We start from the raw sequence: 14,565 nt of genomic DNA on the forward strand, positions 1-14,565 counted from the left end.
TGTCAGGCAAGCTCTCTACCACTGAGTTATATCCTTGCTTCACTGGGAATTTCTTTCCAATTTTACCCATTGCCTTGCAAATCTCTCTTTCTAGTCGAGTAAAGCACACCGCGTCTGTCCCACATCTTCCTTGCCCACTCATCTGTGTGGGCATGCAGGCTGTCTTCATTTTCTCGCTATTGTGACCTCTGAATGGATTTAAGACCCACTCCTTGGGGGACAAGAGGATCAATGCCTGGTACTGTAAGCTTCGCTGAAAATCTAGGTCTGGGGATGTTGTAAGCCCATGCAGGTTCATCTATCTTTCTTTCTCTTTTTCCCTCCCTCCCTCCCTCCCTCCCTCCCTCCCTCCCTCCCCAGCCCTTTTTTTTGTTTTTTCAAGACAGGGTTTCTCAGTAGCTATGGAGCCAGTCCTCGAACTAGCTCTGTAGACCAGGCTGGCCTTAAACTCAGAGATCCGCCTGCCTCTGCCTCTTGAATGCTGGGATTAAAGGTGTGCACCACCACCACTCACCTGGGATACTTCTGACGGTTAACTAAATGCATACAGCAATGTGCTGCCTCCTAAACACCCATGCTTATACCTGTGGACAGAAGCGGCCTTCACAACGAGCAGTGCTGACAGCAGAGGTTCAGGAACAGTGTGGGTTCAGCCCTGAATAAGGCACTCCCACCACACCCGGTAATGCTCCAGGAACTCTAGCCATCGACCCTGGCCACAGGAGACCAGCCTGCCAACAAACAGCCAAGCAGGTGGGTGGGACTCACAGGACCTTCCCTTCACGTCAGAATTATTGCCTACAAATAGATTCTAGGAACGAGAATCACCGCCTTTAATTGTTTCCTCTGCTGAGTCCACCAGGCTGCAAAGGGTAGCTTCACACCCACGAGGACACGGATGGCTCTGGTGGGTCTCAAATGAAGAAGAAGATATTTGTGGGGAGTGGACAGAGGTTGTAGGAAGATGGGAGTGAGAGTCAGTGTGCTGGGCTAATGTGTGCGAAAGTTAAAAAAAGAAAACAAGCTGGGAGGTGGCAAGGCACACGCCTTTCATCCCAGCACTTAGGAAGCAGAGGCAGGCCTCTCTCTGAGTTTGAGGCCAGCCTGGTCTACAGAACAAGTCCCAGGACAGTTAGGTCTGTAATACAGAGAAATCCTGTCTTGAATCTGCTCCCCCCATAAAATAAAATTCCCAGTAGTCACATTGTAGCATGGCGCCACCTGGTGTCTGTACAAACTTTTTTTAATTTTTAATTCTCACTCCAGTTTCATTTAATTATTGGGGGTAGGGGAGTGTGCCACATCTTGCATGTAGAGCTCAGAGGAAAAGTCTGTGAAGCTGGTTCTCTCCTTCCACCTTTATATGGGTTATGGGGACTAAATTCCAGTGGTTAGGCATCACTCATGGCCCTCCTCCCCATACTTGGTTTTGTTAAAGGTGAGTTTCCAGACACTTCCCACCACCAACTATCTGATGAGCAGTCTTGACCATCAACCTGACTACAACAGGAATTAACTAAAACCTAAGCCGCTGGGCATGCCTGTGAACGATGTCCTCCCTCTCCGCCCCCGCACTCCTAGACAAGGTTTCTCTGTGTAGCAGTCCTGGCTGTCCTGAAACTCACTCTGCAGACCAGGCTGACCTCAAAACCAAGAGACACACCTGCCTCGGACTCCAAGTGCTGGGATTAAAATGCATGTGCCACCACTGCTGTGAACTGCTTTCTTGTGTTATTTGAGGTGGGAAGACCCACCCTAAATCTGGGCTATACCTCTGGTGACAGCCCATTAAAGAATATAGAAGGAGGAAGCGTTTGCTTTTTGCTGCCTGCTTTCACTGTCCTGGCAAGTCCGTCTATATTGTTGCTGCTGAAGCATTCCTTTGCTGGTGTTAGAACCTACTTCCTCAGGATTCCAGCTAGACTGAAGGCCAATGGAGACATTTGGGCTTTTGGACTGAGTTAACTACTGGATTTTTAGCCTTTCCATTGGGAGACATCCATTGTTGGGCTAGCTGGACCATAGCCTGTAAGGCATTTTAATACACACATATTTCATTCTATTAGTTCTTTTCCTCTATAGAGCATCATTTTTTTTTTAAAAAAAATTACAACACTGTTTGGCCAACAGCGCAGGCATATTCCTAGCTATCTCTTACATCTTAAATTAACCCATTTCTATTATTTTATATTTTATCATGAGGCTTGTGGTTTGTTACCTCATCTTGCATCTTGGGCAGCTACATGGCTTTCTCCCTGAATTCAGTTTAGTTTTCCATTCTGCATCGCCATAGGCCAAAGCAGCTTCCTTATTAAACAGTGGTAATAAAATATATTCATAGCATAAAGTGGGGAATCCCACATAACTTGTGCTTTCATTTTTCTCCTCAGACTTTCAGCCTCCTTTTCTCCCATAGAATGTAGAAAGCTTTGAGAAGTATTTTAGCAACTAGAAGGGACTAGTAACATCAGGTTGTTATAGAACACAGTAAAATGATTTGTGAATTTCTTGTCCCTAATAGTAAACAAATACACCATATTTTAATTGTGAAAGCAACAGATAAAGACATATGCATCTTTCATTTTAGAATGCGTAGAAGTGTCTCAAAAGCTAATAAACAGAGCTACCACACAACCCAGTTCAATCACTCCTGGACATGTAACTCAAGACTTAATACAGAGATACTTGCACATTAGTGTTTCTTGTTGCTCCATTTACAGCAGCTAGGAAACAAAATCAGCCTAGAAGCCAATCAATAGATTAATGTACAATGATAATGTACTGCAGATACACAGTAGGTTATTCATTCAGAAGGAAAGGTAATCCAGACTCATAAAGACAAATGCCAATGCACTCTCTCACATGTGGATACTGGCTTCTAAATTTCTTATATGTATTGGTATAGGAGGACTGTGTTTAGAGGGTAAGGAACCAGAAAGATGATTCAGAGAGGCAATGATGCTCCTAGAACACAAGAGGCACGAAAACTGGATGCATAAGTATTAGAGGGTAGACATTTATAGGTGAGGATGAGGGCTCAGGAATATGAAGAGATGAGGGTATGGAGACAAGAATCAACCAAATCCAAGTATATAGGAAAAAGGCCATAAGGAAAGTTGCTACTTTATAAATTAAAAATAAATCTGTTCCATAAGTAAATCTTGACTAATGATGACATCAGCTGTTAGCCAGCATTTCTATGTGCTGTGGAATATTATTTTAGCTATGTAAAGATGTGTCACATTTGTATTTGCTATGGATTACTTTAACTGTGTTTTAATTTGTTTAATGATGTAAGGATATGTTACATTTGTTAATGCTTCATCTGTTTAATTATGCAAAGATGTGCTGCATTTGTTTCACTCTGCCTGCCTAAGGCACCCGAATGGCCAATAGCTAGGCAGGAGAGGGATAGGCAGGCAGAGAGAATAAGTAGAAGGAGAAATATAGGCTAGAGAGGAGGAGGAGAAGAGGACAAGGGAGAAAGAAAGGGACACTCCCAGGGCCAGAAGCCAGGCAGCCACCAGCCAGCCAGACATAAAACAGGAAAGTAGGAAGAGCATTGATTCTTTTTTTTTTTTTATTGAGAAAAGGAAAAAAAAAACCTAGTTTCCACCCCCTCCCAGCCTCCCATTTCCCTCCCCCTCCTCCCACCCTTCTCCCCCTCCCTCTCCAGTCCAAAGAGCAGTCAGGGTTCCCTGCCCTGTGGTAAGTCCTAGGTCCTCCCCTCTCCGTCCATATCTAGGAAGGTGAACATCCAAACTGGTTAGGCTCCCACAAAGCCAGCACATTGTGTAGGATCAAAACCCCATGCCATTGTCCTTGGCTTCTCATCAGCCCTCATTGTTCGCCATGTTCATTGATTTTTTTAATATTTATTTATTTATTTATTATGTATACAATATTCTGTCTGTGTGTATATCTGCAGGCCAGAAGAGGGCACCAGACCTCATTACAGATGGTTGTGAGCCACCATGTGGTTGCTGGGAATTGAACTCAGGACCTTTGGAAGAGCAGGCAATGCTCTTAACCACTTGAGCCATCTCTCCAGCCCCCTGTTCATTGATTCTTAACTTGTTGGTGGAGACCTCTTTGGGGGGTCATCAAAGGCCATCAGAAAACAGAGATACTTAATTCATAACAGTAGCAAAGGTCCACTCCACTTTCAGCTTCAACTAGGGGTCCTTGGTTTTCCTTATGGTTTTGGGGAGCTGTTTTTAGTACCAACTCGCAAGCATGTTACTGTGAAAACTTCACAATTATGGTCCTCTTCTTACACTGTAACCACACAGTTTCAGAGGGCTGACCTGTAGGCATTTTGGCCATGTTACCTCTCTAGTTTATGCTGATACCTTTCCATTAATTTTGGCTTAACTATTATTCTGGCTTCTTGAGAATACTTAATTTTTAGCAATTCTTGTCTAATATATGCATCTAGAAGCCATCAGCTTCCCTTTAAATGTGGTGTTAAACTGATAGGTTCTTGAGTGCGGCAGCATGCACCTTTAATCCCTGCACTTGGGAGGCTGATGCATGTGGATCCCTGAGAACTTGCAGCCAGCCTGGTCTACATAGTAGAGTTCCATGTCCGTCAGGATCACATAGTTGAGACCATTTCAGAAACCTCTTTTCTTTTTTTGGAGACAGGGTTTCTCTGTCTAACAGTCCTGGTTATCCTGGAACTCACTTTGTAGGTCAAGCTCACCTCGAACTCAGAGATCCACCTGCCTCTGCCTCCCAAGTGCTGGGATTAAAGGCGTGTGCTACCACAGCTCAGCTTTAAAATCTTAAAAATTTTACTTTGTGTGTGTGTGTGCACCACGGTATGTAGACATTAGAGGATAGCTTGCAGGACGCAGGTCTACCCTTCCAATGTGTAGGTTTAAATATTAAACTCAGATCATCATGATTGATGGTAAATGCTCTTGCTCCCCAAGCCTAATGTAGTGCCCCAAACCCTAAAATTTGTTTAAAAATAAGAAAAATTGAAAAAAAAAAAAGATCCTGTTTTGTTATGTGGGCTTACACTCCTGCTTCATCTCCCAGTGGCTATGACTACAGCTGTGTGCTCCTGTGCCCAGCTTCGTTGGCAGCTTCTCAGTGGTCAAGCATTCCACTCTGAGGCATTTCCCACAGATGTGTTGGATGGATTGTGCTGTTTCCGTTCCTACATCTTCACTAATCTGGGGAAGGCTCAGCTCCCACTGCATGCTGGAGCAGCTGTAGGATATGCCATCCTATGAGGTCAAGATGGAGGGCCTGGATAGGGAGAGGTGCCTTCTTCAATAATGTCATCACTGGGCAGGTTGCTCAAGCTCCCATAAGCTAGCCTACTGAAAATAAACCAACAAACAGAGAATACACTTTGCCCACTCCCAACACTGCACTAGACACATGGGTCAGAGGAGTGAGGCAAAGACAAGGCTGGTAATGAACACCATGAAGAGACCCCGTGAGCATGCAGCTAGATGCCCAGGACCCAAGTTAGAACAAGTGACACACCAAGAATCAGCATCCTGACGCCAAGTGTTACAAGTACAGGCCAACTACACCAAAGGTACTGTACTGCATGCTTACCTGTATGCCTCCAGTGAGGGACAGACCGCTCTGGAATGGCAGGCTCCTCTCAGCTGTTCTCGTCTTAGGCTTCTATGGGCGAAGGTTAGTGGGTTCCCAGGGTATGCTATGGACCACACCCCTGAGCAACGGGAACCCAAACGTGAATTATGACATTTGCTGCCTAGAGTTGCTAACAAATTACAGGCTAGGTGGGGACACCAAACATCTGTTGATTCAAAGTTCCGGCAGCCCAAAGATTTGTTTCCCAAAGAAAACAACACACAGGTATAGAAGGGTCTGGGGAGAACTTACAAAGCACCACGGTGGCAGAATGCCTTCTCTGCCAAGATCTAGAAGGACCTGATTCCAGTAAAGAAACGGTCACCTGGGTACCACCCGAGGCTGGGTAGACAGGCTGTGCAGGCTCACTGGCTGCCAAGGGTCCTCACACTGCAAGACGTCCATGCTTCTTTTATTCACAGGACTGTATGGGGTCCACTGCTCTGCCACAGCACACAGGCTTCCTCACAAGTTCTTAGTGTAGCACTGATGACCTCGATGTGAGCAGAGCTTCCACACTGCCCTGAGTTGATGTCCTGGTGTAAAGACAGAGGCTGACAGTGCTTGAGGGCCTAACAGTGCCTGCATCAGCCTTAAAGTTTGCTCATGGACATTTTTGTTAGGAAGCAAGTTCAATGGGGTTTAAGTCACTGTTCCATTTTGTAACCATTTTTCCCCCCCGAGGCAGGGTTTCTCTGTAGCTTTGGAGCCTGTCCTGGAACTAGCTCTTGTGGACCAGGCTGACTTTGAACTCAAGAGAGATCCGCCTACCTTTGCCTCCTGGGAGCTGGAGTTAAAAGTGTGCGCCACCACCGCCCGGCTCCAAAAATATCTTCTAAAGGTATATTAGAGCTGTTTTACAGATTATATATGGTTGTAGTAACAGAACTCCAACTGCTCTGGTGACTTAGAGGCACCATGGGTCCCCAGTTGGCATTCTTGTTTCTGGTTACAGTGGCCTATAGGACGGCTTCAAACTCTCCATTTAGCAGAAGGTAACCTTGAAATTTTGGTCCTCTTTGCTTCCACCTCTGTAGTGCTGGGGCTACAGCTGTATGTTATAGTATCCACTTTTATGTGGTTCTAGAAATTGAACCCAGGGCTTTGTGCATGTTAGAGAGGCAAGCAGTCCTCTAATAAGCCACCTTGCAGCCCGAACACTCCTCTGAAGCAACCTGGTTAACTTTTCCATGGGCTCTATATAAACTTGGAATGAAGTGCACACAGTTAATGCAGGTTCTTTATTGGTTCCAATGCGTTAGGAGACGTGGTAATAAATGATACCCTTACATTCTCTTAACCAAAAATATAACAAGTATTTACACTCAGTAAAAATACAAAAGCATACAGAGGCACTGTCTTTCTAAAAGACATAAGTTTAAGAGGCATCAAAAACTAGGAGACAACATTGCTTGTTAAAGGATGCCTTACAATCATCGAATTGTGCAGATAATTGTCACTTGATCATAGCAACTGTGCAATTTTGCTTTTTGCTAAACTCACATTTCAATGTTAAAACATCTACCAGGTCAACTGCATTCTGTACATTAAAAATAAAGAGGCCTTTTAAATAGCACAAAAGCTAAAGATGAAGTAGGGTTTAAGTTTCAACTTGAAAATGTACCCAACTCAAGGCTGATCCCTCCTCCCCTTTATAGCATGTAATGGAATTCTGAAAGGATACAATTAATGTCTTCTAGAACCTTTCAATCCAAGTAATCACTGTTTTAAACTTAAGGAATCCTTTTTCCTCCCCCCTTTTTGTAATTATAAAGAAACTAGTGTAGTTACTGCTGCTTTTCCAGTTTGGTAGAGATCACAGAGATGAACATGTCACCCTTGTGAATATTCTCTAAAGGATTTTTCTCTTCAAAGATCATGTTGAAAGACACCAGTTACAGGAAATGAAGTCTGGGGATCGCAAGTAACCTTGCTGTAACGAGCACTGGGACTCAGTAACCAATCTCTCACTGTTTGGCAGATTCTGCACGAAGGGTCTCCTGCTCTGACAGTCTTGGCAGATGCTGGGCACTAATCTCTTTAGTCATGTTACACTTAGGACAAGGACAGATGGGGATTTGGAACTGGAGCAAGCATGGGCTTAAGGCTTCCCTTGTTCTAGTCACATGACAAAGTAAAAAAAAAGGCAGACATGATTTTTTTCGGGGACTCATATACATCATATCACAAATCATTTGGTTTTCATTCTGATCAATATGATCAGCTGGTCTGAACACTCACAGATAAAGCTCGATATAACCAAGGCAGCTACACAGTGCAAGTTCAAAGCCACAAGCCTCAATGCTCTGTGCAAGATATTTACACCACTGAGGACCAAGGCAGGTCAGGCTCCGTCTGAAGACCTGCTAGACAAACAGAAGCTGTGCAAAGAGCACATTTCTCTAGAGTAATGGATAGAAAATGGTGGCAATGAGTACCCAAACTTGGATTAAAAAGGTGGACATAGCAAAAATACTTACTTTGTTTTGGACACGAAAACAATATTATGCAAACAGGTGAATAAAAAACTTCACACTCAGAGACAGCACAGTTCATAGGTCAGATCAGTTAAGCATGGCTGTTAAGCTTCAGTGGCCGCGCAGGCTGCTTTCAACTTTGAAGGGCCAGCAAGGTTCTGCCTCACTGTACTGAAGTGCACCTGGGCTCACGTCTAAGGCTTCTGGGTTAAGGTCTCCCCAGGGGAATTCATCAGTCCCTACTTTTCCTAAAGAGACAGGCATTCTGTGGGAGGACAAAACATTTACATTTGAAACTGTTCTGATTCTCAAGTGATTGGCAGGAAACAGGAAGAGAGAGCAGCAGAAAAGCACAGTCTTGAGAAGGCGTTGGTCACGTGACTGCTCTGCAGCAATGCTGCCATGCTTAGTGCACTTCGAATGGCTTTGGCTTTTTTTGGTAATTACAGAAGTTTATGAAACCTTATTTGCCTTTATATTACAAAGCAAATTAAAAATTTTAAATATGTTATTTAACATTTAAATACATTAACTACAAAATGTTACGATTAATTTGTAAAAATGTGAAAAGTCTACTTTATTTCATAAGCAGTCACTGACTTTGAATAAAGAGTGCCATATCCAGGAGGTCACAAAGGATGTCCTCTCCAGGGTAGAAGTCCCCTCCATTATATCCTCGTGCCTTTCTCTTATATAAGTCTATCCCGGTTACCGAGCTCTGTGGAGGGCTCTAAGTTCAAGTTCAATGACTGCACATGTGGCTGTGTAGTGCAAGCCACCAAATAAGTCAAGATGACCTTCATCATTACATCCATACCTAAAAAATTATTATTATTATTTTGTGTGTAGGCGTGTTCTGCATGTATGCCTATGTACCACATGTACTCAGTGCTTCTGGAAACCAGGAGGTGTTGGATTCCACGTCTGGAGTTACAGGCAGTTGTGAGCTACCATATGAGGGCTAGGAATTAAATAAACCAGGGCCCTCTGCAAGAGCATCTTAACCACTGAGCCATCTCTCTAGCTCCTACACTAATTTGTTTAAACTAGGAATTCCACACTTGAGTTGTGAAATGTTAGCTTAGGGTGGGTTCCAATAGAAACAAAACCCTCTAGAAGCCATTCCCATTGGATCTGTAGAATCCTCACAGCTGGATGCAGCATGATGTCCACTTCAGAAACAGATTCAATGTTCACTATTCCTTCTTTGGAAATTAGGGTTCTCTCTCCCTATTCGACCTCTGTTCCCCTTCCCAAAGGATTGCTAAGACCCCTACGGCTGTTAAAGCCCATGCCATGATAGGCAGGCTGCTCATACTTCACCTGTACAGGTGTCTAGTTCCCACCTGAGTGTCTGCTACAATAGTGCCACATCTCTATACCTATGTCAGGATGATGTCTGTTGCTCAGACCTTAGACAGCTGTATAGCCTCAGACAAACAACAGCTAACAAGAGCTCTTGAATACAAACAAAACCACAATACTTTAAATAATAAGTTACTTTTCAAATACACAAGACTATCCTTGGTATTGGCAGACATTTTGAATGTGTCCTTTAGCCCAAGCTATGGCTTGGAAATAATAATACCACTATCTTTAAAATGATTTACAAAAAGAGAAACCTATAGTGATATACAGGGGGGCAACTCTGAGCCTGAATGTGGTCCCAAGGCAGGAGTGATGTGCAAAGTGAAGGCTGGGATCAGGTGCAACATCCAGTTTAAAAAAACTGCACCTGCAGGGCCAGAAGAAACGGAAGCACGACTCAGGAAGAGCTCATCCTCAGCCCAGCGAGGAAACTTCATGGTTGGTGACAGCAGTGAGCTGTTGGCCTTGGCCTGCAGAACCACGAGCTCTTGTCCATGCTCCTGACTTCCAGTGGTCTCCAAAGGGCATCCAAAGACTAGACTGCGGACACCTGCTCATTTTCTGAAAATGATGAAAATACAATTAGCTGGCATATCTATCTGCTAATGCAGACCAAGTAATAACCAACAGATTATCTGCTATACGAGAAACTCTCCCTAGCTCAACAAATCTTGGCAGACATTTTATTAAGAACCAGGCTTCTTTGTAACACCATGGTTTCTAATCATACTGAGGACTGACAGGAAGCTAGAATTTCAAAACTAATATTCTTTTACAACCCCCCTCCCTGTGTGTGTGTGTATACAAATGCCACTGTATATGTGAAGGTCAGATGGTCACTTTTCTTTCATTGTGTGGATTCAGGTGATCAGGTTTGGCAGGAAGTGCAAAGGCACTGCTGAACCATCTTGCTGGCCTCCATAGTTTTCTTTTCTTTAATGTGTGTATGTAGAGGGGTACATATATGTATGTATGGGTATGTGTGTATGTGCATGGAGACTAGAGGTTGACATATGATGTCTTATTGGATGGATCATTCTCAAGTCAGGATTTCTCAGTAAACCTAGAGTTTGCTAATCTGACTACTCTCCAGTGGGATTACAGACAGCCACTATACTTCCAGATTTCACACAGATTTCTGGGGTCTCTCAATTCTGGTCTTCATGATTGCATGGCAAGCACTTCATCTACTGAGCCATCGCCCCAGACCATAAATGGTTTCAATATATCACGTCACTATTATAGTTGTTAAGAAGGCTAAAACAATTACTTCCAATGAAGAAAAAAACTTTCAACCTTTGGCAACAGCTACAAAGTTCATCAAGAGTTTTTCTAGCCAGAGGAGCTGAGTCAATACTGTCTTTTATAGAACTGCCATTTGTAGTTGTTATCAAGTACCTGCTCTCAGATGTCTCCTACTGGAGCTGCTGTTTCATTATCAAAGGCAGCGATACTCCTCGTGAGCTAGCAACACAGCAATGCGTAGAGATACAGTCTGATTGTGTTTACAAAATTTAGTGACTATTTAAATGTTCCTTATAATTTGTGTGTGTGCGTGCACTATAGTGTTCACGGAGGCCAGCAGATAACTTTTGTGTTAGCTTTCTCCTTTGTGTGGTTTGGGGGACAGAACTTAGGCTGCCAGGCTTGCCCAAACAAATACTAAATACTTCTTTATTTTGTTTGTAGAGCAAGTGTTTGAACCCAGGGCCTGTACCTGGCCAGTCAAGAGCTCTACCACCGAGCTATATGCCCAGATCTTATTTTTTTAAAAACAAATTTAAAGAGAGCTACAAACATTACAAATTATCACATATATCAGAGGAAAGATCTTTCTGTGCTCCATAATCCACTTAAGAAGCCATTTAGACAGTTTGTCAACGTACCATCTGCTTCGCTATCTGCATCAGCCACATCTGCTAGTTTGGGATGGGACGGCTGCAAGCTATGCCTGTGAGGCTGGGATCCGGTCTTCGAGGGAACCCAGGCCAAGGTGTGGCTACTGGGAGGAGCTGGCGGCAATCTAGACAGGCTGTTAAACATCATCTTTGACCTCTGCACTGCCACACTATAGTCTGGAGGTTTTAGATGAGGGTGGGGTCCTTCCTTTACGTCCGCTAAAGAAATTCCCAGATATCCTGGAGGAGTGGGAGGTGGCTCCCTATACCTATCACCTTTCTTGGGTGAGGTGACACAGTACACTGGTGTGAAAAAAATAAGCAGTGAAAATGTTAATGGAAAAACATAAGAAACAAAGGAAAAAGAACTCCACATTGAACATTACAATGGCAAAAATATAACTTAAAAACACAAAATAAATACATTTAGACACAATGATAGCAAAGTGAAAATGTTCTTAAAAACACCAATATTTAAACCTATGGTACAAACCAAAACAAAACCAATACCTATCAGATATTTTAGGAAAATTCCATAAACAGCTTCATGAAGCAGCAACAGCACACTCCTCCCAAGATAGAGACAGCTCTCACGCCCAGCAGCTAGACCATGCCCTCAGGTGTGATGTCGGCACAAAGATGACCAGTCAGAGAGAGATTTCTGCTGGCTGAAAATGATCGACTCTGCACCACAGCACTGGCACTTGGAGCAGACACATTCTCAGTCTATGTATGCAAACCACCGAACTTTCCCAGTGCAGATGAACGAATTCCCTGTGGCAATCTTATTTCTGTTTTGAAATAGGGTCTCTACATAGCCCTGGCTGGCCTGGAACTCACAGAGATCACCTGCCTCTGCCTCCTGGTGTTGGGATTAAAGGTGTGTACTACTACGCCTGGCTGGGGTTTTACTTTTAACTCCTTTTTATTTTTCTGACTAAAGGGTAAAAAAAAAAAAAACCCTGAAGTTTAGGAAATGTGACATTAACAGTACCTTTAATTTTCTTTTCTTTTTCTTTTTTGCTATGTGTGTAATAATCCCCTGGGACTACTGTGAAGCTTCAAAAAGCATCAGAAAAGGAAGGGAGGGAGCTTGATTATATGTTGATGATACAGATGACATTTAAGAAGACACTGCCCACACACAAGCAGAATGGATTTAAGGAGTATTAGATAATTTTCACATCAACAAGAGGCTTGTCCATGTGGATTTCTACTCTTCTACAGTAAAACTCGCATGTAATGTCAGGATCAGAATAGCCTGTTTTCGTGAGAGGACAAGCAGGCAGGACTAAGCACGGCAGTGGGAAGATTGTCAAGGAGAGAAAATTGAAGGAGGATTTGCCCAAAGTCACCAAGAAGTGAAAGAGTTTAAAATTAATACTCGGAGGGACATAGACATGTATATTCCTAGAATCCTGACAAAATGAGAAGGGAAATGACCACTATGTAGAAACGCACTAAACAAATCCAAGAAATCCAAGGTCAGCAACTGCCCTTTCCTTTTTTTTTCCTTCTTAAATAATTATTTCATAATGACATTGACTTGATGGTATTTCACATGAACAGAGAACAGAGATATTATGTATAAGTATTCAAGTAATTTAGGGAATAAACAACTTGATGGCTAAATATACTACAAAAGCTTACTAGACAGCAATCCACAAATCAGTTACCAGCTGGTGATACACACCAGGCTAGATACGCTGAAATGCTTGGGGTCTGTCTCTGCTTTGCGGTGCCTGAAAGTGAGCACTGGGCCTTGATCTGCTAAGACCTCCTTTATCATGGAACATGTAAAAGAGGATTCACTGTTTCCATCATGGATACACAGCAACTGTGGTACCAACAACTTGCGAGGTCACCAGAACAATCAATCAATCCTTTTGTCTCTACTGTGGAGTCAAGTCACACCACCACACCTGACAGTCCTAATAACGTCCCTCCTGCTTCTCATGCTCTCTTCACTTTCATGGCTTGAGTATCACTCAGAAACTTTTGTGCATCTGTGTTTTACACATATTTGAGAACTATGTGTCTTTTCTGCTACTTGTGGTCATTTCCCTTCTCATTTTATATATAAATACAAGGACATGTATGACAGAGGAAAACAAAGTTCCCGACAAGCCATAAATTTTGGGGCGATAAATTGTGGAAGGAAGAAAAAAGTGCAGAGTGGGAGAAATAATAAAATATCTTTAAGGTAGCCCAATGTCCTCTTTTAGGGGGAGGGGATACATAACCCCTCAACACCAGTGATACAAACAAACTTGTACTTACCAATCAACCCTCTGTCTGTGCTGGAAGTGACAGTTTTATAAACTGGGTCAGTGGTGTCCCTGGGCTCCAAGCCACCAGGGGCCTCTGCTGGTGCACTTTCCAAAACCCTCCGCTTAACTGTCCCATAGTTTGGTTCATATGTGTCCGAGAGGGAGCTGGAAGAGGCCCAACTCTGCCTCAGCTGACTGGTCTCTAGGCTGCCTTTGCACTGGCCACAAGTTCTTGAGCAGCCTCCTATAGAACAGGCACAGGGCTCACAGTCAGTGGGCTCAACCTCAGCAATAGGGTCATCTAAATGTGTGTGCCTGTAAGTGTTCAGAAAGTCCCAGCTTTTGGGGTTTGGAAGGCTTTGGAAGTTGTCATGGGAGCTGCTGGAGCAGGAAGTCCAACTGCCCCGCCCACTGTCAGCTGCTTCCAGCAGGATGTGCTCATGAGACATCTCTTCACTGCTCAGAGAAGATGGGACAGCTACACCCTTGATAAGAGACGGCTTTGACAGCATCCACCTAAAACAGAGACGCACAGATGAGTAATGGTAATTTAGTGGCATAATGGAGACTTCCCAGCACATGTGTCCCTCCTAAAAGAGACCAGGATATACCCGAATGCTTAGTGAGGCAGTGTTTTCTCCACAAAACATTCACTGACTTTAAATAAAAACACAAGATGAAAAGTGAAATGAATGGAAATAAATGCACCTTTGTCAATACACTGCTCCCCCAATGTGCAGAATTAGCATTTCTTTTCCTCCTTCCCTTTCCCTTTCCCTTCCCTTCCTTTCCTTTCCTTTTTTTTGGTTTTTCGAGATAGGGTTTCTCTGTGTATCTCTGGCTCGCCTCAAACACACAGAGATCTGCTTGTCTCTGCCTCCCTAAGTGCTGGGATTAAAGGCATGCGCCACCACCGCCCAGATGAGAACTCAG

The 14,565-nt window shown here is 43.5% G+C and overlaps 1 protein-coding gene across 12 annotated transcripts in view; it reads right to left on the reverse strand.

The window, feature by feature from the left end:
• Positions 1–6,845: 6,845 nt before the first annotated feature.
• Positions 6,846–14,565, reverse strand: part of Rapgef6 (Rap guanine nucleotide exchange factor 6) — a 173,726-nt gene continuing 166,006 nt past the window's right edge. For 6 of the 12 annotated variants that reach the window (XM_075992586.1, XM_075992584.1, XM_075992588.1 and 3 more), the window contains 3 exons: positions 13,643–14,148; positions 11,351–11,665; positions 9,853–10,025 (listed from right to left, as the gene is read on the reverse strand). In XM_075992586.1, coding sequence (XP_075848701.1) covers positions 10,000–10,025; positions 11,351–11,665; positions 13,643–14,148 — 847 coding nt within the window. In that variant the 3' untranslated portion in view covers positions 9,853–9,999. Of the gene's footprint in view, positions 10,026–11,350; positions 11,666–13,642; positions 14,149–14,565 lie in introns of all 12 variants that reach the window. The other 6 variants (XM_075992594.1, XM_075992592.1, XM_075992593.1 and 3 more) reach the window with 2 other exon arrangements.

Source organism: Microtus pennsylvanicus, chromosome 11 (assembly GCF_037038515.1).
Source record: "Microtus pennsylvanicus isolate mMicPen1 chromosome 11, mMicPen1.hap1, whole genome shotgun sequence".
Classification (NCBI taxonomy): Eukaryota; Metazoa; Chordata; class Mammalia; order Rodentia; family Cricetidae; genus Microtus; species Microtus pennsylvanicus.